Source organism: Phaseolus vulgaris, chromosome 1 (assembly GCF_000499845.2).
Source record: "Phaseolus vulgaris cultivar G19833 chromosome 1, P. vulgaris v2.0, whole genome shotgun sequence".
NCBI lineage: Eukaryota > Viridiplantae > Streptophyta > Magnoliopsida > Fabales > Fabaceae > Phaseolus > Phaseolus vulgaris.
Genome location: NC_023759.2, coordinates 13,270,390 through 13,296,127, shown reverse-complemented (window position 1 = coordinate 13,296,127; position 25,738 = coordinate 13,270,390). Strand labels below are relative to the sequence as shown.

General features: G+C 36.6%; 3 protein-coding genes and 1 pseudogene across 3 annotated transcripts; 1 reads left to right on the top strand and 3 right to left on the bottom strand.

Moving 5' to 3' along the window:
* Positions 1–12,163: 12,163 nt before the first annotated feature.
* On the bottom strand, positions 12,164–12,637 carry LOC137815543 (stress response protein NST1-like). Its single transcript, XM_068618659.1, has one exon. The coding sequence runs from the start codon at positions 12,635–12,637 to the stop codon at positions 12,164–12,166; it is 474 nt and encodes a 157-aa protein (XP_068474760.1).
* Positions 12,638–14,790: 2,153 nt separating this feature from the next.
* LOC137813619 (B3 domain-containing protein At5g60140-like) lies at positions 14,791–17,180 on the top strand (annotated as a pseudogene).
* A 221-nt stretch (positions 17,181–17,401) lies between these two features.
* On the bottom strand, positions 17,402–19,141 carry LOC137813620 (uncharacterized). The gene has a single exon (XM_068615970.1). It carries the CDS (start codon positions 18,665–18,667, stop codon positions 17,780–17,782), a length of 888 nt encoding a protein of 295 aa, XP_068472071.1. The 5' UTR covers positions 18,668–19,141; the 3' UTR covers positions 17,402–17,779.
* Positions 19,142–21,047: 1,906 nt separating this feature from the next.
* LOC137813618 (pentatricopeptide repeat-containing protein At2g15630, mitochondrial) lies at positions 21,048–23,534 on the bottom strand. The gene has a single exon (XM_068615969.1). It carries the CDS (start codon positions 23,191–23,193, stop codon positions 21,337–21,339), a length of 1,857 nt encoding a protein of 618 aa, XP_068472070.1. The 5' UTR covers positions 23,194–23,534; the 3' UTR covers positions 21,048–21,336.
* Positions 23,535–25,738: the final 2,204 nt, after the last annotated feature.

Below are 25,738 nucleotides of genomic sequence, written 5' to 3'. Positions count from 1 at the left end.
CATGACTATAAATAATTTCATAAAAAATAGCATGAATATAAATAATTTCATGGATCAAATTGACAATAGGAGACACTGGGGTTGAAAATGAAAATGGTTGAGGAACATGTAGAATAATAAATATATTGAAAGGAAGATTGTTATTGATCAATTATTGTTATTATTATTGTTTGGGTTCAATAATCCTAAATTGAAGCATTCTCAAACTTTTAACTTCCAATCACGATTTTTCATTCTCATCAAAACTTCAGCCCTCTATTTATCACCCTTTTTTCTTTAAACCTCACCACAACCATTATTTACACACATAATTTCACAGTGTTTGTATTACAAGTATTTCTTATTTCATTTCATGTTTTTCCATATAAAGCTAATGTAGAATTTTGTTCCAAAGACTATTGTAACTAACTATATATAAACATATCTTTGAGGAAAAGTCAATTCTTCATTATATAACAACACAAACAAAAACCTAAAAATTAACTGAAAAATTACAGTACCAAAATTCAGGTTATCTAATGGGAATCATGTGGTACACTATCAAGAATGCTTCAAATGAATTAAGTGACACAATTTACAACTCTTACAGTAATTCCCTGTTTAATGCACTTTCTCACTTGGAGAATAAAAGTAGGTTTCACACTAAGGCCCATTTCTATACTTTAATATTTTGGATTTAATATGGTTTTATTAGTGTTTTAAGATTAAGAAGTATATACAAGATCAATAAAAAAATGCAAAGTGTGTAAACCAACACATGTGTTGTCAATATATCACTTATAATTATTTATCATTTGGATAAACTATATATAAAATATTTATTCCTCCAGTCATCTTCCTCTAAAATAATTGACATAATGTGGATGAATTATAGTTATTTAAATGATTTACTTACGTTTTGTAGAGATTTCAACATTTGACTTATATGAATATCTCTTATTGTAATATGGTTATTGAATTTCCTGATGTATCTAGGGCCAAGAGTTTGAGAGAATCGAGACTTGATGGATGCAAGAAACTATTTACCATTCATGAATCAGTTGGACTTTTAGCTAAGCTTGTTTTTCTAAGAGCTTCCTAATGTATGCTACTCACAAGTTTTGTGTCGACAATCTATTTGTCTTCTCACGAATACCTTTCCTTAAACCTCTACACAAAACTAGCATTCTTCCTAGAGATTAGTGGAACAATGAACAACAAATTAAAGATTAATATATGACAATGGTGTTTTCTGCAAGCTCCATAATCCAACAATGTTGTAATTGCATTTTCCCTAAAATTTGTGATGCAATAGTGCTTTTCAAATTTTAATAACACTAATTGCAACAATATATTCTCTCATTTCTCACATTAGATTTTTGAGTAGTAATTCCTCAAGATCATGGACACAGTAGAATCAATCAAACCATGCATGCATTTGAACGATGAAGACATCAATCTGTAAACTTGTACACATTTCATAACAAAAAATAAGAAAAAATAACAGCAACAAGAATAGTTGTACCTTGTACCACTTCGCTAACCTCCTTCACATCACCTATGGTGAAAATCAACCCAACACTGAAATAGAGAAATGAGAAATCAATCAGATAGAGTGTTCTTTTAGCAGAGACCAACCCGAAAAACACACAGTTGTTTCGATTTCAAAATAAAAACATAGAGAAACTAAATTGGAGAAAATGAAAATAGGAGAAAGCAGAGAGAGATGAGCTGGAAGAGAGATGGGGAACTTGCATAAAGATGTTTTTCTAGGGTTGGAGAGCTTCCAAAAATACACTGAGGGCTCATTTTCTGAAAAATAAAGGGAAATAAATTTTTTTTATTGCAGTTCATTATAAAATCGCAGAGAATTATCAGGGGGTTTTTCTAACCTCTGGTATGTGCATGTTTAGTGAAGGTTATTATAAACCTTAATAAAAACCCACTTTTAAAATTAAACATTTTTGCAGTGGACACTAACTATTCCAGAATTTATATTACTTTTTTCTCAACGTTTTTATGGTGAAATTTTTATTCTATATTATCAACTCAACAAGTGATAAAATGCCACAAATTTTTGGTCAATTGGATAAGTATACACTGAGAAACAAATCAAAGAAGTTGAAAAAATGCAAGCATAAGGTCATCAGAAAAATAGTCTAGGTTTAGCGTTGGTAGAATTAGTTCTAAAATTTATTGCAATTTTATGTACTTCGAATTAAATGATGAAATTTTAACCAAATCAAGGTAACATACTAAGGAATATTGTGGTAAAATGTTGTCCTTCTTGTTTTTTTTTTCACTTTTAATAAATGCAATTACAAAAGTAAAAAAAGAAACTTGTTTTCCAAATTCTTATCTTTGAATTTTTGGATATTGGTTTTGGAGCTTTCAAATTTCATCTTTATGTTTTTTGGTTGTGATTTCTTTTGTAAAGTATTGAGGTGGTACCAACCTAACAATTCTTTTGGAAGTAGTGAATTCTATTATGAATTCCTTTACTCTTTTTTTTTTTTTTATATTTGGTTGTGATTAATGGTTAGCAGCGATATATGAAATGCATATTTCTACTATACATTAATTAAGATAGGAAGCCTTTGTGACATAAGAAGCCTTAAAAGTATTTAGTATGATACCTTACTCTAGATAGACTCAAACTCATAGGAATTGAAGTAGTGTAAATCCAACCAAGTGCTTTCACTTTAAGTAATTACAAACCTTTGCTAAAGATAGGTGTAAGAAATAACAAAATATTGTTACACTTGTCATGTTGTGAAAACATTTTCCTCCACTAGCTTAAAGTAATTGAAGTTTGATCTTTTCTGCAACCAAAACTATATGTTTCACCAATTCTAACCAAATATGCTCATAAATATAAGGAATCTAATTCATTTGCTTAAACTAATTCATCTTCTACAAAATTATGTAAGCACCCTTCAAGGGTCAACAAAATACTCAAAAGAACTTCAAACTATATCCCAAGTTCCAAAAAAAAAACACTTAAGAGGTACCCACTTCCAAAGAGGTAATATGACAAACAATTTGGAAAATGAGTTGAAAATTGAGATTGAATTATAGTCAATGAAACAACATGACATAAGACATTACATGCAATGATTTCAAATGAAAATTAAGCAAGAAACAACAGAGCTGAAAGTACAAACAACAATCATAGTGAGCAAAAGAGTAAAGAACTTATGAACTTGGATAGGAACAATGTAGAAATATTTTTTAGGCATTTTGCATCGATTTATTTTGTTATTTATACTGATTGAACACTTAGAAAAAATTATTAAATGGTTTTGAAAGGAAGATTAACTAATTGAATTGAAGATTAAATGGTGGAAATGCAATATAAACCGTGGAGAATGAAAAACAAATGGTAGAACTTCAAGTTGAGGCAGTGAAACAACAAGACAATGAAGAAGATGTCAAGAACAACGTGGATTGAGAGATTTTTTTTAAATGGTTTGATACTTACCTAATCGCTTGGACTAAGGTCCCGAGCACTCCTGCCCACTACACAAGCCCCCCAAGCTTGATTCAAGCTTGGCTAGACGAAGAGTCTTTCCAGCGTTGACATGACGCTTTTGCATAGGGTAGGTGAGGCGCGGTGACTGAAGCTTTTCCTGATGAGACATCCCACCACACTAAATTTGGAACGTCCACATGGCACGTGTATCAACGGTGAGGAAGCGTTGCCACTTCATTTCCTCCTTTCAAATAAAAAAACCCATTTCTTCTCCCTTACTTGTTACACAAACTTCTATTTTTAGAACTTCTATTACTAAAAAAAATCTCTTCGCACTTCTTCTCACTGTCGAGCTATCACTCACCTTCTTCGAACCAGGTATTTTTCTCCACTAATCTCTGTTGCCAATTACCTGTTCATCCTACCGATTGCATTGCCTGAACTGTAATCTTATTTTGATATGCTTTCTCTGCCTGGCCCAAACTGTGCTTGTATTTTGTTTGTGTTTATGCCTTTGTTTTAGCTATATTTGTAATGGATTATGGTTCAATGTATCACTGGGCTAAAAAAAGAGCTTCTAAAAGAGGTTTCCTATTACACAACCTATTTACGTCTTAGGGATTTGTAAGAAAACGGGTGTACTATGAGTAAAAAATTCGAGGGGTGTGTTAAAACCGTGGAGTGTAGGGAAGGGGAACCTATCTGTTGTGAGAAGTCGTCGGACCCTAATGGTCCATTTTGCTATTTTTACACCACCATTTTTACGAAGGTTCTCCTTTGCCTCCCCCCTATCCATTTTTGAAAAGGAGCTACTGACTGAGCTCAATGTAGCTCCTGCCCAACTACACCCGAATAGATGGGCATTCATCTGAGTTTTTATTATTTTGTGTTTACAGCTTGGCATCTCGCCAACTGTGAAAGTGTTTCTTTATTTTTTTTGAGGCCAAACACACGAGCAGTAAATTGTGGGTGTCCCTAAATGGTACCCATGGAAGAGGTTTGCTTATCCTCTTCCAGTCATTGTACAAAAATTTCAAAGGTAAATTTGTTAAAGTCCAAGCTTCAACAGGAGATCCGACCCTACTAGACGAATTTCCCCTGTATTGGACCCCCAAACCCAAATTCTAGAGTGCTCGACACTTGGAAGATTTGTCTCCAAAAGACCAGGGTATATGTGTATTCTTGTCAAGTTTGAAGGTTATCTTTCACCTCTTATCTACTGACCAAGGAGTATCTCCTTGACACTTTGAAGGCCTATACTGGTACTGCTAATTTCCTACCCTTGTAAAGGTACCTATATCACTATTATTAACCTCATACTTCTTTTTTTTGTCGCAGAAAGGATGTTGTCCAACATTGGCAAAGCGGAGATGGCCAAGCGCGTTAGAAAGATGAGAGCAGTCGCCAGCCTAAGCAAGGATTCGTTGCCACAAAAAAGGAAGGCCCCTATTGAGGTTGCTCCAGTCCAATCTGACCAGGACGAGCAAACTAACTCAGACCTTGTTTTCAAAAGAGGGGAGAGGCGGTTCCTCCTCCTGAACACTCCAACTCGGATGTTCGAGCTCCACACCAGGAGGTCGTTTCCATCAAAGAGTGTGAGGCCGAAAACTCACGCAGAAAAAGCTTATGTGATGTGATTCCACTAGCACAATTTAGAATGATTCTTGACATTCTTAGGAATCAACTTGAGTTGGACAATAGTTAGGCACTTTTTCTTAGAATTGGATCAATGTTCTAAGTCAAGAACTCACCAAAACTAGCACCAAATCCAAACTCATATGGAAGTTCCACATATTGTCAAATTGAACCGAACAAAATGAGAGGAAAAGCAAATGCACCGAATAGAAATGGCTAAGAACAGAATTGAACCGATTAAAATGAATTAAAAGGCAAGAAAGCTGAAAAGGAGTGCTGGAAATGTAAAAACACCGAACCAAAACATGAAAAAGTAGAAGAACAGCTGCTGGAAAATGAACTAGCCGAACCAAAACACAAGAACACAAGCTTAAAACATGAATATCAAAAGAGAAGGAAGGAAGGAGAGGAGAAAGCTCATGAAGATGGATGTATGGTTGGATGATCACGCAACTAGAAGGATGGAGACTCCTAGATGAGTGTGCAGTCCGCCACTTGAGGTAACCATGGAACCATCAAGATAAGACTAGTGAAGAAGGCACAAAGCTCTCCAATGCTCTCTCAAAAAATGAGTATAGTTTCTTTAGTCTAAATTCAAATTCGAAATGTACAAGGGCAGCACCTATATTTATAGCCTAGAGGTGCTGAAAATCAAACTAAAAGAATTCAAAATTCCCTCCTAAAAGCTAATGGAACCGGCGCCTAAACCAAGACATGAGGAAGGTGTGATCTCTTCTCTCACTTTGGCACCTCCTTATTTACTCCTACACCTATCTACTAACGCACCCCCCTCCTAAGACTCCTAACTAAAGACTAAAAGATGCTTTAACAATAGAGGTTTCTAATGTTTCCCTCTAAGCACCTTCAACCAAAGAAATTACAAAAAGAGTAAATAAACGTCCCCTAGCTCCTAAAGCTTTGAACATGCTTCTTGTAAGCCTTTGAGGTGGGCTTTGACCTCCATGGGCGTCCTCCATTTGAGCCTCTACCTCTTCTTGATCTTGTTGATTGGCCTCCATGTCCACTTGAGCTTGATCTCCATCATTATGGGATGCTGACTTTGACATCCTTGCTCATGGCAAGGCCTTCTTCCTACCTCCCAAAGACAAAAACAGGTTAGCAGTCCATGATGAAGACTTCCTTCGTCATGACTCCTTGAAGTTGTTTAGCCAAGCATTCACCTAGGCAAAACTATGGTTGACGGCCAATTGAGAGAGGACTAATCTTAAATTTTTATTATATCTATGGATCGTAAAATTTATTGGCTTGCCACACTTACTCGACATTACAACCCTTTGAACAATTTATGCATGTTTTTCCTTTAATGTTTGTAGACCTTCTTACGTACATGCTTTAATGCTTAACTCATTCTCTTCATCTCAACACAACTAATGTAACAAATTTCTGCTAACTTAAGCGTAAAGTAATAACTTATTTACCCTGGTAGAACATCTACCCATAAGTAAGTGATGCATCCCAGGCTAGGACAACCTTCACTTCACTCCTCCTACTAAGGCGACCCTTGGTGATTACTGCATCAATTTCATGATGCCCTCCTTCATAGGGTGCCTATTTCGGTAGTTGCACCTATCCCATGCTTGGTCATTGTTCTCCATATACCAAATCAAGTAAACTTCTCGTCACAAAGAGCCTACACTCGAATGACTCTATTCATTCCGAGCCAGATCGTCTTAGCATGTGCCAAACTAAATCTAATAAACCCACTCCACAGGGCACCTATACGCAAATGACTCTATTCACTCCGGGCTAGGGCATTTGACCATGTGCCAAATTAGCTAATTCAACAAATGAACTTATCTTATATGGTACCTATGCTCGGGTAGTCGTACTTATGCCAAGTTAGGTCAACTTACCATGCACTAAATCAAGTAAATCATCAAATAGATTAACCTTACAGGGCATCTATGCTTGGATAGACGTACTTACGTTGGGCTAGGTCGACTTACCATGTACTAACTCAAGTAAACCAACAAATAAATTAATTTCATAGGGCGCCTATGCTCGGGTAGATGTACTTACGCCGAGCTAGGTCGACTTACTATGTACTAACTCAAAGTAAATCAACAAACAAATTAATCTCGCAGGATGCCTATGCTTGGGTAGACGTACATACGCCGAGTTAGGTCGACTTACCATGTGCTACACCAACGTTATTCAATCAAAACTAATGCACCATCTTCTAAGAACAAATTTATCACTAGGTGACCTCGTTAAAAAACCCCTTTAAGGGAAAAAGAGTGTCACCTCAATCATCATATTGTTCAAAAGAAAAGTATCAAAACGAAATGTCTTAAACTGAAGTAAAACTTAAGATTGGTCACGTCCACATTCGTGGGATGACTCCCCCCTCCAGGTTTCCAGCTTATATGCTCCATTTCTGAGAACCTCAACTACACGAAACGGGCCAGCCCACTTTGGAGATAGCTTGTTCTCCAACTGGTAGGGGTGGGCCTTTCGCATCACCAAATCGGCAACCTTGAATTGTCGATGTTTCGTCTTGGTCTTGTGCTTTAACTCCACCCTTCTCTTTAAAGCCTCTGAGTTGATATGAGCATGATCATGCACCTCGTCCAACAAATCTAGGTTCACCTTCCTTCCTTCATTAGATTCTTCAACAACAAAACTTTGGAGCCTGGGGGAATTCTCTTGTATCTCTACTGGTATCATGACATCTGACCCATATACCAAACTGAAAGGTGTCTCTTTGGTTGTCGGTTGTGGGGTGGTGGGATAGGACAATAGGATTCTGGGAATTTCTTCAGACCAAGTTCCGTTTGCCTTTTCTAATATCCTTTTCAACCCCCTTAGTATGACCCTGTTAGCTAACTCATCCTGACCATTCGTCTGGGGTGTTCTACAAAAGCAAACACCTACTTTATCTCGAGCTCCAAGCACAACTTGCCCAACTGTTCTCTAGCGAATTGAGTTCTGTTGTCAGACACTAGGTGCCTCAGAATCTTGAAACGACAAACAATGTTCTTCAACACAAAATGTTGGACCTTATGAGCAATTATTTGTGCAACTGACTCAACTTCGATCCACTTGGTGAAGTATTCAATGGCCACAATAAGGTACGTATTGCCAAAGAGAAAGAGCCTAAAATGTCTATTCCCCATGTATGGAAGGGCCATGGGCTATAAATTGATCGCAACTCCTCGACTATTGTATGGCACCAATCAGCGTGCTTCTAACATTGCTCACAACGTTGGACATATCTCACACAATCCTCCTTCATCATCGACCAATAATACCCAACTCGAACGACTTTCAATGAGAGAGTTTGTCCTTCTATGTGGCTACCGCAAATGCCTTCATGGAGCTCGACCATTATGCGGGCAAACTGATCTCCACTTACACATGTGAGGATCGGGTGGATATAATCGTGATGAAAAAGGTTTCCATCTATCAAAGTATACCGTTTACATTCCTCTTAACAATCTTGACCTCCGTAGGCTCGGCAAGAAGTAAACCATAAGCAAGGTAACGCTTGTATAGGATTATCCAGGTCTCGGTGGTGTCAACCAACAAAACTTCAAGAAACTCATCCCCTAATAACCCATGGGTGGTTATTCTGTGGACTTTCAAGGTTTCTTAAATCATCGACCGATGCCTTCTCCCCCTTCCTGAGCTTATCCCTAAGACCTCCAAGTGGTCAACTTTGAAAAACCTTCTTCAACTGTCCTTGGTAACTTCAACGTCTCCTGGATTACTGACTTTTGCCGACCTTCCTTCCCTAGCAATAAGTCTGCTCGGGAGTTCTGCTCTCTAGGAACGTAGACAAGGTCGAATGCAGAGAAAGGTGATCTTAAGATCCTTATGTTCTTGAGGTATGATGCTAGCTGCGGGTCTTTAGTCTAATACTCGCTTGTGACTTACCTAGTGACGAGCAACGAGTCACTTTTCACCAGCAGGCTCCTAGCTCCCAACTCTTTGGCTAGCAACATCCCTGCTATCAAGGCTTCGTACTCAACTTGATTGTTGCTTGCTTTAAACGCAAACCTGAGGGCTTGCTCAATAAGAGCCTGCTGGTCCTTCTCAAATGACCCCAACTCCACTCCCTTGTTGGTTGGAGGATCCATCTACCGAAATGACCCATTGGAAGTCATTAGGATCAGGCTGAGAGTCCTTGGATGAAAGTTCCACCATAAAGTCTGCGTACACCTGACCTTTGATTGACCCTCGTGGTTCATACTGTATGTCAAATTCGGATAGCTCAACCACCCAGCGGACCGTCTGACCTGCTATATCAGCCTTTTAGAGGACCTTACGTATGGGAAGGTCGGTCATGACAATAATGATAAAGCTCTGAAAATAATGACGAAGTCGTCAAGATGCGAACACCACAGGTAGGGCAGCATTCTCGATAGCTTGGTACCGAGTCTCTGGTCCCTGCAATCCCTTGCTTACGAAATAGACTGGCTTCTGGACCTTATCCTGTTCCTGTAAAAGGACCGAGCTGATTGCCCGATCTGTGATCGCAAAATAAAGACGAAGGGGAATTCCCGGGGCTGGCTTTTCAAGAACAGGGGGACTGGCCAAGTACTCTTTCAACTTGGTGAAGCTTCTTCGCATTCCTTGGTCCACACAAACTGATTGTTTTTCTTGAGACACTGGAAGTAAGGGTACCCTTTATCTCCACTGGCCGACAAGAAACGAGATAGGGTGGCCATGCACCCGGTCAACTGTTGTACTTCCTTCGGGCTTCTCATCCCTATGATCGTCGCGCACTTGTCGGGGTTTACCTCTATGCCACTTTCAGTCAAGAGGAAGCCAAGAAACTTCCCTGCTTCCACCCTGAACACACACTTGTCTGGATTAAGCTTCAGGTTGTACTTTGCTATTGATGCAAATAGTTCTTCCAGGTTGGCAATAGGTTGATCTTTCCTTTCCGACGTGACGACCATGTCGTCTACATATGCTTGAACATTTCATCCGAGCATTGGGGCGAGGATCCGATCCATCAACCTTTGATAAGTTGTGCCAACATTTTTCAGGCCAAAGGGCATGGTGACCTTGTAGTAGTAACTGGCGACCTCGGTCATAAAGGTTGTTTTACTATCGTTCTTCAAGTGCATACGAATCTAATTATACCCCAAGAACGCGTCTAGTTAACTTAACAACCGACAACCTGAAGCGCTGTCAACCAAGGAGTCTATGTTCAAGAGTGGGTAGCAATCCTTAGGACAAGCCTTATTCAAATAAGTGAAGTCAACATACATCCTCCACTTCCTGTTGGCCTTCTTCACCAACACAACATTTGCCAACCACTCAAGGTACTTGATCTCCCTTACGTGGCCAACATCCAAGAGCTTTTAAGTCTCTTCCCGGATGACAAGGCGCTTATCTTTATTGAATTTTCTTTGCCTCTGAACCACGGGTTTGACCTTTTCATCCATGGTAAGCCGATTGCACAGAAAATCTGGGTTTATCCTGGGCATGTCTGCAGATGACCATGCGAAAGCATTCATGTTTTTCGATATCACATAGGCTATCTTACCTTCTAGCTCCTTGCACAGTGAGGTGTCGAGCTTGAATTTCTTCCCTTTTATCTCTCTCTCATGAACTTCTCAAGTAGATCCAGATCGTCTCTCATCATATGTCTCTACAATCCATCCTGGTTCTCCTTCTTGGATGGTGATTGCATAAGTTGTTCTTCGATTCTTCAAACTACTCTCATAACATTTTCATATCGTCTTCTGATCAGCCTTTATGGTGATCACCTCTCCTTCAGAATAAGACAACTTTATCTTCATATGGACGGTGAAGGCTATCGTACCCAACCTGTTAAGGGAAGGTTGCCCCAAAAGTAAGTTGTAAATAGAAGACGCGTTAACAACGATGTACCTGATGGTAATCGTCCTGGCCGCACTTTCATCAGAAAAGGTCGTCCTCAGCTCAACGTACACTCAGACTTCTACCTGATCTCTCACGGAACCAACCAAACATTCGTTGTATGGCCTCAACAGATCAGGAGATAATTGCAAGTTGGTGAACGTTCCCCAAAACATCACGTCGATCGAGCTCTCCTGGTTGACCAAAACTCTATGTACCTTTCGCCCTGCGATAACAACGAATATCACCACCAAAGCATTCTCGTGAGGAAACGCGTCTTCCAAGTCAGAATTCGTGAAGTAGAGAGTGGACTTTGGAGGATGATCAGGTCTCCTTGTATCCAAAGACATCACCGCTAGCGCGCATCGCTTTCGCTTGGAGGTCGAACTTCCTCCTCCGAAAAATCCTCCCGCAATGTGTTCAAGTAGCTATGGACCGGTGTCTCATGTGTTTGGTCCCTGATAGCGACCTTTCTCTTTGGTTCTTCTTGTTTAGCTTCGAGATACTCCTTCAAGAATCCTTCCTTAACCAGGCTAACCAGTTGGAAACCCAAGGCTATGCATTGCTCAACGTTGTGCCCAAATGCTCGGTGGAATTCACACCAAGCATCTCTTCGCAACCCCAAGGACCGATCTGTCTGCTGGGGAAACTCTAGCTTATCCGCTACCCCTGGCATGCTCAAGATCCCTTTATAGGATACTCAGAATTTGGGCCTGGTGGTTGACCCTTCCTTGGCTTTCATCTTGGGCTCATCTCTCTTTGCCACATATGGGACGTACCTCGAGTTCGTTCTCTTCTCAGCAGAGGTTTCATTGACCCTTAGGGATCGATCTCGATTGCTCTCCTTGGGCCTAGGTTGCTTTGAGCGCGAACTGCCATTCTTCTTGAGCATGGCCTCTTCGGCCTTGATGTGAGCGACAACTTGTTCACGTACCTCGGAGAATTTCTCTGCTGGATTCCTAATTAACGAATCGCTAAACGGTCCTGCCGCCATTCCTTGTATGAAGGCGGTGACCATCATCTATTCATCGTGTGTTTGAAGTCTCACTGTGACCACACAGAACCTATTCAGATAGTCTTTCAGTGCCTCTCCCTCCCTTTGTCTGATGCTGAAAAGGTCGTACTATTTCGGGGGTTTGACCTTGTTGGCCAAGAATGTTCTCTAAACAACCTGGAGAACTAGGGGAAAAAAGTGATGTGGCCATCTAGAATTCTACTAAACCATTAGAGGGTTGTACGTGTAAAAGTACCCATGAACATCTTACATCGGATGGCATCCGAACTTCCAGAGATGATCATTTGAGCCTTGAATGTCGTGAGATGATTTTCAAGATCTTGTACGCTAGAGAAAAGAGAAATTTTAGGTGTGATATAATGAGGTGGCACGGGTTCATCGATTTGTTGCGAAAATGGCTTGGGGTCATCCCTGGTTGACAAGCTCGGAGAACGTTCCCTGGTGGAACGTCGGTGTAGGCTCTTCAGTAATTCCTCATTGGTTTTGCACAACTCCTCATTAGTTTGTGTGTGTTCTTCCATAACTGTCTGGGAGGCCTCGATTTCTTCCATTAGACGATCTTGCAAGAGCTCTTCCTCAGCTTGGGCTTCTGCTCGTAGCCGCTTCTGCTCCACCTTGGTTTCCTCTTGGACTCGCTCTTGCTCTCTTCGATATTCTTCGTTCGCCTCTTGGAGGGCCCTCATGGCTATTGATCAAGAGTGATCAAGGGCTTTGAAGAATTCAAATCCAATGTGTTTGATGCAAGGCTGGAGTTGCTGCTGTGTTTAGGGTAGGATCTGGGTAGTTTAAAAGTGTAATTCACTCTTTGTTGAATCTAAAGCTAATGTGTTTTTAAAACCTTTTTGAAATTAAGTGTTTTTCAAACTAAGTGAAAAAAACCTGTTGTTTTGTCGAAACAACCGATTGTTTTATTCTTAGGTGTTTTTGAAAAGGTTGAAAACTGTTTTGGTTGGTTGACTTGTTGTCAAACCAAAACAATCAATTGTTTCGTGGTTTCAATCGATTTTTTCTTTGAAAATCCTAACAGAATTATGTTTTGGTGGTTGAATGTGCTTTAAATGATTTCCAACTGAATACGCTCCTCTATTAAATGCTTTGACCAATCTTTGAAAAGTATAAATGATTTGTTTATGTTTTAAAACAAATAAGAAAAAACAGATTTGAGTTTTTCAGTTGTGAGAAAGATTGTTTTCAAGTTTTGAACATTCACATCAAGCTTTGGGTTTTCTCAAGAAAGAGTGGAATAAGATTGCATCTGTATTGATTTCAGATTGTTCTGTAAACAAGTGTAATTTGTTTTGAATCTTCTGTAATTTTTGGTGTTGTTGCCACGGAGTGTTGTGTGCTCTTGAGGTGGTCAAGATCAACATTTTTGGTGTGTGTTGTGCCAAAGTGAGTGTGTTTCTTGAAGGGTTCAAGGTCACTACTTTGGTGGTTTGTGTGTAATCTGTTTTGATTGCTTAGTGGATTACCCAGTGGCTTCTGGGGACTGGATGTAGCTCTTGGTTTAAAAGTGAACCAATATAAACTGTTGGTGTATCTCTTTCTTCCCTTGAACTCATTTAAATTCAGTTGTTATTGCTTTACTGACAACCGATTGTTTCGTAGAAACAACCGATTGTTTTCTGGTGCTTTGCTGTTTTGTGCTTAAATTCTTGGCTAACTGAAATTCTGATCTGGATTCACACAAAGGATTTTGTTCAAGCTGAAAAAGTTTTTAAAAACCCCTCTTAAACAATTCACCCCCCCTCTCGTTTAAGGCCATATATTCTAACAATGGCCTCCATGAGTTGTTGTACGGTGGGGGCATTGCTTCCTTCAGATCCTAGCAGCCCTTACCTCGTGTTCCTCATCACATCAGAAGGCTCAGTAGTAAATGTGGATGATCAGGTTTTATCAGGCCCCACGGTGGGCGCCAAATGTTCTCGCTGGTTGACCTCCGACGGATTGAATGTGCAGGTTGCTCCTTTGATCTATCTCCAACTAGTGCTTTGAGGTACTTGGTGCTCCGAGATGCCGCTCCACTGGGACAAAGGGGGCTCTACTTGTTGATCACACTCCGACGATCAAGTCACTAAAAGCATTCAAAAATATCAAATTAGTTTCAGTCTCAAGTATTCAGAAACAACATACCTTTACTAGGGGCCTCAAACCCCTTTTATAGATATCCCTTCAACGATTTTCTCCAATATCAATAGAGGGAGATTTCAATAGGGAGAATATAATCTCAACAAAAAACATATAATCATAACAGAAAAACATATTGCTTACGTGCACCTTTATTCTCGGGTGCTTAACAACAATAAAACATTCTGTTCATATGCACCTTTATTCTCGGGTGCTAACTACTTTATTCTCAACAACTTTTATTGGTATTTAACTAGCGTATGTATCATAAGCAATCAGAGTATTCCTTCTATTTTAATTATCTTTTTTCAAGCTGTCTCCCAGCATCTGGACCGAGCTCATGGCCCACCCTTTGAGTCCATACTTGCCCAAAACCTGAGCTGACCTAATTGCTTGGACCGAGGTCCCGAGCACTTTTGGCCACTACAATTTCAATAAATCAAATGATATAAAAAAATTAATCTAAATAAAGTTTCATATAAAATATTGACAACCACCAATTTTAATTTTAAAAGCATGATGTCCATGTTCAAAAGTATTATAAATAAAGGTAGATGGGTTGGCCTCTCTCATCCCTCATGCGACTTGATGGATTGATAGGTTACACAGATCGAACCAATGTTGATTGACGAGTTTAAAAAATTCATCCGAAATGCCTAAATAAATAATGACGGATTGGCCCGAGGTTAGTTTATCAACCGTAGTTTTTTCTTTTTTTTTCTTCTCGCTGTACAGTTCCAATTGGGAACTCTAATTCTCTCTCCTAACAAAATTTAATTGTTTTAATTACCAAGACTAGGCTAAATTTTTCAGAACTTGACAATAATTTTGGATAGCTCGATGACTGGTGCCGAGAAGTACCCAGACTTGTCTTCCTTCAAGATCAACACTACGAAAGAATGGTAGTTTCTTCATATACTTTATGCATCGATAATATTAATGTCCTGATATTACTACTCAAAATATTGTAATGCATAGTATGGATAGTTAAATTTACTGAAAACAATAAGAGTTATAACAATGTAGCTATCTCTATATTGCTTTTGTAGTGTAACATACAAATGCAGTTTTGATTCCAAACACTGCAAAGTATTATAATGTCTCAAATTGCAGCTTATTCCAAAAGCTTTTCTGAAGTTTCAAGGGTTACAGGGAAGGATTCCTGAGGATGTTAAAACGCGTAGTGAGAGAGTGTGGCATGTTAAAACACGTTTTTTCTGGTATTTAGATATGGCAGGCTTAATGAGTTCAGGGTCATAATCCATGAAACATCAAAACAGTGTGAGAAAATTTTGGTAAAGATGGAGGAGGAGGAGGATGAAGAAGAGAAAGCAGCAACACAAGAAGTTGAAGAGAAGGCGATAACACAGGAGGAACAAGCTGAAGACTGTGACATAGATGACGAGGAAGACAGCCAAGATCAGGATTATGATGACAACAAGGAGGATAGTGATCTTGATGATGATGAGAACAGAGATGGAATGGAAGACGAGAGTGAAGAAAACAGTGTTGGTCCTGTGGGATACACGAGTCAAAGTTATCGCAAAGATTGCTGTAGTAAGTTTCCAACTTCATGTTGAAAACTAGTTTTTGTTTTTTTCAGATGCCATAATATGAGTGCAAGAATCAGCCGTTACCTACTCATTTATCTTGTTTAGGGGACACCGCATCAAGTTTCTTCCCTCAGACTGAAAACCCTCTCAAAGACGATGAATTTGATCCAGAAACGTGTTCATTCAGCCTGAGAATAACTTTTTTGAAGCAAAATACTACAGAAGTAGACCCAACGAATTGGTTAGAACTTAGAACTTTAATCTTGTTTGTTCTAGTTCTGTTCTTTTAAAGTGTACGTAGCTATTGGTTTTTTAGACATCAAAGCACTGTTTGATGAGTAAGCCAATTTGCTTGAAGTCTTTTTTTCCCTCCTTCTCCTTCCCCTTGCTAATTAAATTCCCTTTGGTTTGTTTTGTAAGCCCTTTTAATCTTTCCGCCTATATTATTGTACTTTTTCACTTTTGGCTTGATTTGATTCCTTTATATTGCAGCATATTCCAGGAATATCCACTCAAGATTTTTCCTTTAGTTTTCCTGAAAAGGTTACCCTTAAATGTTGCCAACACTGCCAGCGTAAGGTATAATTCTAATAGTTACTTATCACTTCTTACAACTATATGTTGGGGATTTATGTGTATTAATGGGGTTGTCCTGAGAATTTTGAAATTATGGCTGTGTACTTTCATTGTCGCAACAGGCCATTCAAGGAAACAAATTGCAAGACTATTTAGTAGTGACAGGAAAAGTGATATCGAATATGTATGAAGGGTTGGGAAAACTTTAGTAGAAGGAACAGGATAAAAAAAATGATGCATGCATCTGTGAAGTTATATCAGGGGACGACATTTCTGGTCCATGTTATTGGTGCTAGGAGGGAATAAACACACAATCGTCTGCCAGTGATTTGGACTACTTGCCTAGTGGTGTTACTTGCATGCTCTAAATATTTTTAGGAATTAATGCTTATAATTTTCTTTTGTAATGGTTTCTTCCACTTTCTCTTTTAATGACTACCATATTTATCTATACTTGGTTGCGCAATCATTTCGATTACACTATTGTCTTGTTCTTCTTTGGACAACTGTTCATGTTGGATTGGAATTTGGAATCTTGTTTGTGGACTTAAATTCTACTTGGTTTCTTTGTTACTGGTGGGACAAATCTGAATTTTTATGCGCATTTGAGATTGGTGAACCGATTTGATGTTGGAACCAATGTTGTTCAAAGGCAATGGAGATTTTGCTACTAATTTGATGTTGCTACCAGCCGCATCTTCAACAAGTAATGCTTCAACTGAGATTTTCCAGATTGCAGCCATCACGAATGGGCTTCTTATTGAGACTGCTGTAGAATTTCTTATTCTCTGAATTGAAGCATCTTTGGAAGAGTCTGAGTGAGAATCTCATAAAGTTCATTTTGATTCATGTATTTATTGTCTTAATAGAAAAATAGATTGCATCTCTCTTCAAGTCTTCACCATGCAGAACTTAATTATTTATCAGATGAATTTTTATTTGAAAACTAAGACTTGTGCACAATTTTGTCTGGTTTCTGCCATAAAAACTAGGTGGAATATATGGAGATTATGTTTTTGGACACGCGAGTCCCTATTAAGAGTTTTCTGCGCATTAAGAAATCAGTTTAACAATTTTATTGGTACGCTTTCATTTTGTCAATTTGGAAAATTGAGTTACTGCATTTTTAAATACTATATATCATAAAGAATTGAAGAGACAAATGAAAATCAGAAATTTTGCAACAGGAGATCAAAATAAAAACATCAAGGTTTTTTTATATTTATCAACTCTACCCAGTTCTTACAATTCAGTAGTCCAATACCACAGTCCGTTGTTCGAAGTTTAAGGAATTTATGAAGCAATCAAGATCTGGAGATATTATGTTTCTTAGATTTAGTGAAATAGGGTACATAGACATACCAGGAACTTAATCGACACTACCAACATCATATAGCTTGCTGAAGATGTCCTCACAGGTTATGAAACCCAACAGATTGTTGGACATCAATCTAAACTTGGTCTATAATAACATATACTATGGCTTATTTCATTGCATATCTCAGGTCTCATATACACTTGAGACCTTAAAATGGAAAGCACCAGGCCTGTTTAGCAAACTGTGGTAGATTATCTGCCCTGCTTCAAACCTTCAGTGGCCAAAGCTGAGTCTGCACCTTTACTTTGAATTCTCTCATATTCCAATCGGTTTGTTGTAATGGTACATTTTCTAGCAAGTTTCAAGCAAATGATTCCTGCAAATATCAGAATTGCAGAAAGGATCCAACTGAACTGTAAATTGGCCAAGCCCCTGGCCCTAAAATCGGCCTCTTTGGAGCCACAAGTAACTGCTCCAATGATATCATCATGGCCACCTGCCTTGGTCAAATTCATTACACATCCTTCAGGCACTAAAGCTGGAATCCATAGCATAAACCCCATGTTTATAAACCAGCATCCTTGGAAGATGACTGAAATAGAAAGCACAAGAGCCGCATTGAAATTGTTAGGAAAAATAGTTGCAGCCAAAGCTGCTACTAGTGAGACAAGCACTATGAGCTGCAGCAGCCAGTGGTAATGGCCTTCAAGTCCAACATGGTCTGTGGAGTGAAAATGGAGAAGGAACAGTTCTTGACTGAACACTGAGGATACAAGTATCCCAACAAAGCCAGAAAATAGGTCAAGGGAATCAGTCAACTCAGTGCAGAGGGAGAAACCAGCAAACAAAGCAAGGTGTACGAACATAGTTGCATGCTCAAAGTTATCAAGCTTAAAAGCATAGTGGAAATGAGGGAAGTCTAGAATTTGCATGAATATTGCAAGGATGGAAAAGGATAAAATGGAGACAAGCTCCAAGTGTTTGAGTCTGGAGTGAGGGGTATTAAACTGGTACCAGAATCTAACAGTGAAGTTGGCAGGGCCCTTCACAAGGTAAGATCTGATGGTGTTGATGGCGTGCCATAATCCAAGAAGGGCCAGAGCTGATCCTTGCACTATGTGTCCTGCAAATGAGCCCATGAATGATAATTTTCGTTTCTCTTCAGAAGGCAACCACTTTTGAGCTCAATTCTTTCATTTAAATACATGAAGCCATAGCAAATATGGTGCATGCACGAAATAAAGTGCTTTATGTGACACATGATTGGTCCAAGCATTTGACTAAGTGCATGTTGCATGTGTTTCCACAAACGGAAAAAAAACTATGAGCAACATCACGAAAGAAGATGAAAATGGGGACAGCACTTGATTTGAGATTAAAATCCAAGTAAAAGTTGAGGGACGTGTAACGTGTTGTTTTCTTCAGAACTGTTTGCACTCTAATAATTTGAAATCCACGTTAGAGTTTGGAGGATAACAGATAACTCCACTACCAAAAACGCCAAATATAACAGCAATCATCAAATACAAACTTGTCTTCGTAGTGAAACTGAAAACTAGCCCTGGCGATAGTGGTTTTGCCTTTTTGCATTGAATGATACATACAAATGTGTCCCTTCAGGGAGTGGAGAGTGAAACTCTCCAATAAATTCATGTGGCAAGCAATATGTTCCCACTCATTAAAAGAAGCTGGTTTTCTATTAGATCAAATTCATGTAAAAGCAAACGAAAAAAGTATATGACAGTGAAAGAGATAAGGTCATGAGAATATTATTTTACTTCCACGTACCGTGTACGTAATATAATTGATTTGTATTAATAATCCAGATACATGGACCACTCCGGAAAAGTTAATTTCTCTCTTTAGAGATAGATACCAAATCATATTTCGTATAGCAAATTATACAGGTTAATTTAGCAACAGAAAAAATAAGATTTGGAAGCACTATACTATACGTGCAAATACATGTACAAGTACAACACTAAAATATAGAATGGTAGATGTAGATGAAGCAACGGTGTTAAACAGGTCGAGGTGATTCCATGATTAATATGAATTTGAGGCTTGTAAGCTATCATTGAGCACATAAACAAGTCATACTTTTGTGTTTATTTTACTTTTCAGATGTGATTTCTTCTACATCTCATTCGTGATTCATTCCTTCTTAACGTGTTTCCAAACATGTTAGTAAAGACATGTAATCAAGTAAAAATCCAAATGAGAAAATGCACGAGGTTTTGAATCGTGATGAACTAAAATTTCAAATAAATACTAAAATAATTCATCCATTAACAAGTATAAGTGAATTATGGGTTACTTTAAACAGCCTGTAAGAACCCTCAATATCAATGACATTAAAGCATGAATTGTATTTATCACTTGGTGAAAATTTTCAATGCTGTTTGGAAAATGAAAAAAAAAGAATAAGAAAATGAAAATGAAAAGATAGAATGCATTTGAGAGATACAATTTGGCAAAGCACTGGTCATTGATCACCCATCCTCCTTTCTATTCTAATTGTAGTTTTCAAGTTTTGGTGTTTGACTCAGCAAAAGTTACATTTATGAAATAGGAAGTTAGAAGTTAAAACACGATTTCATAATGAGACAAAGAGAAAACTCCCTTGGCCAATGGAGGATCTCCACTAGCAGACATGTACTTCCACTTTCATCTATATACTATAGACTATAGACACAATAATAATTCTTGGAAAGTTTAGCTTTAGAAGTTACTTGCAATGGCAACCTATTACGAGAAACTTATGTGCATTTTCAAATAAAAAAGTTCAGCATCGACACCAGAAAAGATCGATGGTGGTTGTCAATTATATACTTTCATTAATTATCGTTATTTTGTAATATTGAATGAGATTCGATATTGTAAGTCTCTTCTATATCATATTCATCTAATAATAAATACATAATAAGTTGAGAAGAGAATGATATAGAAATTATCTAAAGCATATGGTAATTTTAATTTATAAAAAGGCTAATTTCAATTCTCTTCTTAATTTTGTCTACTTAAAGTGCTTAGAGATAAACTTGTCCAACCAAATTCGTCATATAATAATTGGACAAAGAAAAAAGAGAAAACAGAAAACATACTTTCATCAAACATTAAAAACCGACTTATTCAATCAACCAGATGATAAGCAAATTTTCTCTATATAAACAATGAACTAATATACCATCCTGTGTCATACAAGCGCACAAGGACCAACAGGCTGAGGATATATTTTGAAGATTAAAATTTATTAATTGTAGCAGAAAACTCTTTCCCATAGCTATATACATACAACTACCATTGATGCCGTATATACAAACACTGTAAAAGAATTATAAGAAGAAAACACATTAGCTAAAATACAGTGCAAAGAATGAGATTATGACCAGAAAACAAAAAACCAAAAGTAAAAGACTTGAAATTATTTAAAGCAATTATTGTTTATTTTTTTAAAATGCAATAAATATTTTGGCTGTCACAACAGTCTTCCTGCATAACTCTGTACCAAAGACCATCAAATTCAATCATTAGCTATTATTTTATTTTTCAAACAAAAACATCAATAAACATTTTGTAAACCATATGGTACAAAATTAATACAACTAATGAAGTAAAAAGTTATACTCTTGCTACAAAAGAAGTGAACTAAGGAAAATTACAGTATTTCAAGAACTTCAGTTACTTGTTACTCATACACATGGAATGTTGATGCAGCTTTTAGAACAAGGAATGTTGAGATGCTTGTGTCCAAACTCCAATGCGAGAAGTTCACACGAACCCGTGAAATACCATTTTCTTCTTCAATTCATTTATCATCATTTTCCTCCAGATCATCAACTTTCTCCATCGCTTCAATTATAGATAGGTAGGTGGTGTCGTCAGGAGTAATGCCTTTACTTACCATTTCTTTGAGGAGCTCTTCAGCATGCTCACCTTCCCGATTTTTGCACAAACCTTGTATAAGAGCATTGTAAGTGAGAATTGTAGGATCAAATCCTGTAGTCATCATTTCATCGCGAACTCTAAAAGCATCCTTCATATCACCTCTTTTACTGTAACCGCTAATGAGTGTGTTGTAACTAATGTGATCAGGTTTGATCCCCCTTCTCTTCATCTTATCAAGAAGTTGCCTAGCTTCCTCCACTTTCCCCTCTCTGCAGTATCCTTGCATCAAGGTGTTATAAGTGATTTCATCAGGAAGAACCTTCATGTTATCCATCTGTTCCAAGAGCTGAAATGCACGATCAATATTACCATTTGCACAGTGACCATCGATCAACGCGTTAAACATTACAGTATCTAGCAAAAGACCTTCTTGTTGAATCTTAATAAACAAGGCATCTGCTTCTTTCATTCTATTCCTTTTACCCAGAACATATATAAGTGATGTATATGTGACCAAAGTTGGCTGAATCCCTTTTCCCACCATTTCATCAAGAAGGCTGAAGGCTCTCTTTGCATCCCCGCATCTGCAATAACCATTAATCAATATGTTATACGTAACAGCATCAGGTTTCATGCCTTTTTCTTGCATTTCTTGTACCATATTATCAGCCTCCCCCATCCTTCCTTCCATAAACAGTGCATGGATAAACAAATTGTAGGTAACCAGAGATGTCGTTACACCTTTACTTATCATCTCATCCCTGTAGGCAAAAGCCTTATCCAGATCCCCTTTGTTGCAATACCCATCAATCAAAGCATTATATGTTACTGCATTTGGAAGCAAGCCAATTTCTAGCATTTTACAAAGTAAACCAGACGCCTCCTCAAGTCTTCGTTCTTTACACAGCCCAGATATGAAAGAATTATATGTATAGCAATCAGGCTCAAGACCTTTATCTTTCATTGTTTGAAAGATCACACGGGCCCTCTGGAACTTCCCTCTCACACAGTGTCCATGAATAACAGTGTTATAGGTGACAACATTAGGCTTCACCCCAAGAGCCTCCATGTGCCCAATAAACTCATTTGCCTTCTTCAATTTCCCTTCTTTACACAACACATTAACCATGATGTTAAAAGTGTATACACTAGATCTTATATTCATCCTAAACATCTCAGCATACAAAACCCAAGCCATCTGAGTCCTGTTCAGTTTCAAAAACAGACTCAACATCTGATTGCAAGTCTCAATGTTGGGCTCAACACCCTTTTCCTTCATCAAGTAGAAACACTCCAACGCCTCATTGGGCTTCTTGAGTTCACAATAGGCCCTGACCAGAAGGTCAAAGATGAGACTACTCTTGGCATCCACGCGGTCGCGGGACAGTGCCAACTCATGGAAAATTGTTGTGTTGGTGAGAGTGGAAGATAGAATGAGGCGCTGTAAGAGGTTAATGGAGGGTTTGGGAGATGGGAGGCGACAGAGGATGCAAGCAGCCAGGGAAGAGGTGGTTAAGTCGAGGGAATGAGGGTGGGTGTTGAGATGGGAGAGAAACTGAAGGACGAGTTGAGGGTTGTTGCGGAGGGAGGTTAGAGTGGAAGAGAGAATAGAGGGAGTGTAGTGTGGGGCAGCCTGTTTGATGAAATGCCAGTTAGAAGATTCGATGGAATTTAGGAGTTCAGATTCGGTGATTGGTGGGACGGTGATGGGTTGGGAGAGGGAATTGAAAGTTCGGAGATTGACGTGTTTGGATTTGAAGATTTTAAGGAATTTCATAATGGGTGATGAAAGGTGAGTGGAAACTCAAAATTGTGATGAAGGGTTGGGCATTAAACTGACGAGGAAGGAAGGCATGGCTGTAATATAGAAATTGAAATGCACATGATTGATTCTTGTGAAGGAAGAGAGATATGGATGAGAAACAATGAATGATTAACAGTAGAATCCTTTGCCACGGGAACCAAACTCATACAGAAACTACTTCCAATAAGAGAGAGAACAAAGAGCCCAGGAGAAAACAAGGACCAAACCTACCTTACTTGTATTGCTTCTACGTCGTGTTTGTAAGGATTTGAAGGGATGTACGAGGTTCTTTGAATTGAATTGAAGAAGAGTTTTTTTTTTTTCTTATGTGGATGTATTATTTATAAGGAAAAAAAGGAGAAAAAGATTAGTGTGAACAGTAAATATCTCATTTTTTAAAATGAAAAGAAATCATGAGATATTTCTTAATTTATTCTTATTAAATAAATTTAACTAATACAAATATTTTAATATAATGAAAATAATAATAATTAATAATAAAATAAAATTTTAATGAAAAATATATACTTATTTATAATAAACAAATTATATAATAATAATTATTATAAATATAAACAAATTATAGAATAATAATTATTGTAAATATAATAATACTATTTATATTTAATACAAAAGTATTTTTTAATTACAATTTTGAAATTTATGAATATTTAAATTATTTATTTCTACAATTTTTATATATATTCAAAAATTTTACATGTCAATTATTTTTTCCCCAAGTAACTCGTATTTTTTTAAGAAATTAATTATTGAACTATATCAGATTATACTACTAATAATTTTAATTTATCTAAATTTACACAAAAATACCTAATATTTGATTATTCTATTTTCTTAAAGATAAGGGTAAATTTGTAATATTACATTTTATACCTTTAAAAAAAATAAAAAAATCTCACAATCATCGCATCACTCATAAACTTCAATAAATTTTTTCATAAATCCACTCTAACATATCTCAATCCAAACAGATTTCCTCTCAAATCATCACACATCCATTCTCTCAAATCCTCACACTCCCACTATTCAATACAAAAAAAAACCTTATGTTGTGTTTGGATTGAGGAGGGAATTTGTGAGGAGGGGAGGGAGTGAATTTGTCAGGATTAGAAATGATATGTGACGTTGTTTGAAGTGAAGGATAATAGATTGACTTTGTGACGATGATTTATTGAAATTTGTGAGTGAAGTGATAGTTGAAAAAAAATTTAGAAATTATTTTAAAGCTGTAAAATGTAAGTTTACAAATTTATCCTTCTTATTAAAAAAAAAATTTGAATAATGAATTATGATATATTTTTTTGTGTAGGTTTGAATTAATTAAATTTTTCTAATATATAATATCCATAATTACTTGTACTTTTCAATAAAAATAAAAAAATATTTTTGTGTTAAATTGAAATAAATTTATTAAATATATTAAAATTTTGAAAATAATATTTATTATTATATACATTTGTTATTTCATATAACTATATATGTTTTGTTGATATTATAATTTTATTTTATTATTTTCATTATTTATAATTATATGTTGTTATTAATGTTATAATTAAATATTTTTGAAATTGTTAAATAAATTTATGTAATATGTAATATTTAATTTTGTATATTGTATATTATAATAAAATGCATGCACAGGGGTATTTGGGTAAAATGCACAAGGGTGGATTTGTGAGGATGATTTATTGAAGTTTGTGAGTGATGTGATGGTTGGAAGAGAATTTAAATTGTTTTTCAAGGCATAAAATGTAAGTTTACAAATTTACCCTTATTATTACAAAATATTTGAATAATGAATTATGATATATTTTTGTGTAGATTTGAGTTAATTAAATTTTTGTAAATTATTTCCGATACCATTGAATAATTATTTTCAGAAAAAATACGAGTTACAAAACATTGTCGGAAGATTCAAAGTTGTGATTAAAATAATATTATCAAAATATAAAGAAATTACCCTTATATTAATTAAAAATAAAAAAATATGATTTATTTATTTGTTAATTTTTATTTATTGTAATTAAAACATTATTTTTGATATTTTTGGATGGAAAATTATCCATATATGTAAAAATTGGAAATTGTTACATAAAATAAATAATTGAAATATTCAAAATTTTTAAAAAATATAATACAAAATAATTTTGTATTAAATAATATTATTAAATATATTATAATTTATGAAAATAGTATCTATTATATTATATACATTTTTTATTTTATATAACTATATATATTTTGTTTATATTATAATTTTATTATTATTATTATTATTATTATTTATAATTATGTGTTGTTATTAATAATATAATTAAATATTTTTGTTATATAAATTTATGTAATATTTAATATGAGAATCAATTCTCCATGTAATACAAAGAACATTAAAATCGATTTTAAACATATGATAATCGATTATCCCTTGGATAAGACATGAGTGAGAAGCGATTTTCTCCCTTGAATAACACATGAGTGAAAAAAATCATACTACTTG

Excerpts from the sequence above, each read along its gene's own strand:
- LOC137815543 (XM_068618659.1), bottom strand. The coding sequence starts at position 12,637 with ATGAGGGCCCTCCAAGAGGCGAACGAAGAATATCGAAGAGAGCAAGAG.
- LOC137813620 (XM_068615970.1), bottom strand. The coding sequence starts at position 18,667 with ATGGGCTCATTTGCAGGACACATAGTGCAAGGATCAGCTCTGGCCCTT.
- LOC137813618 (XM_068615969.1), bottom strand. The coding sequence starts at position 23,193 with ATGAAATTCCTTAAAATCTTCAAATCCAAACACGTCAATCTCCGAACT.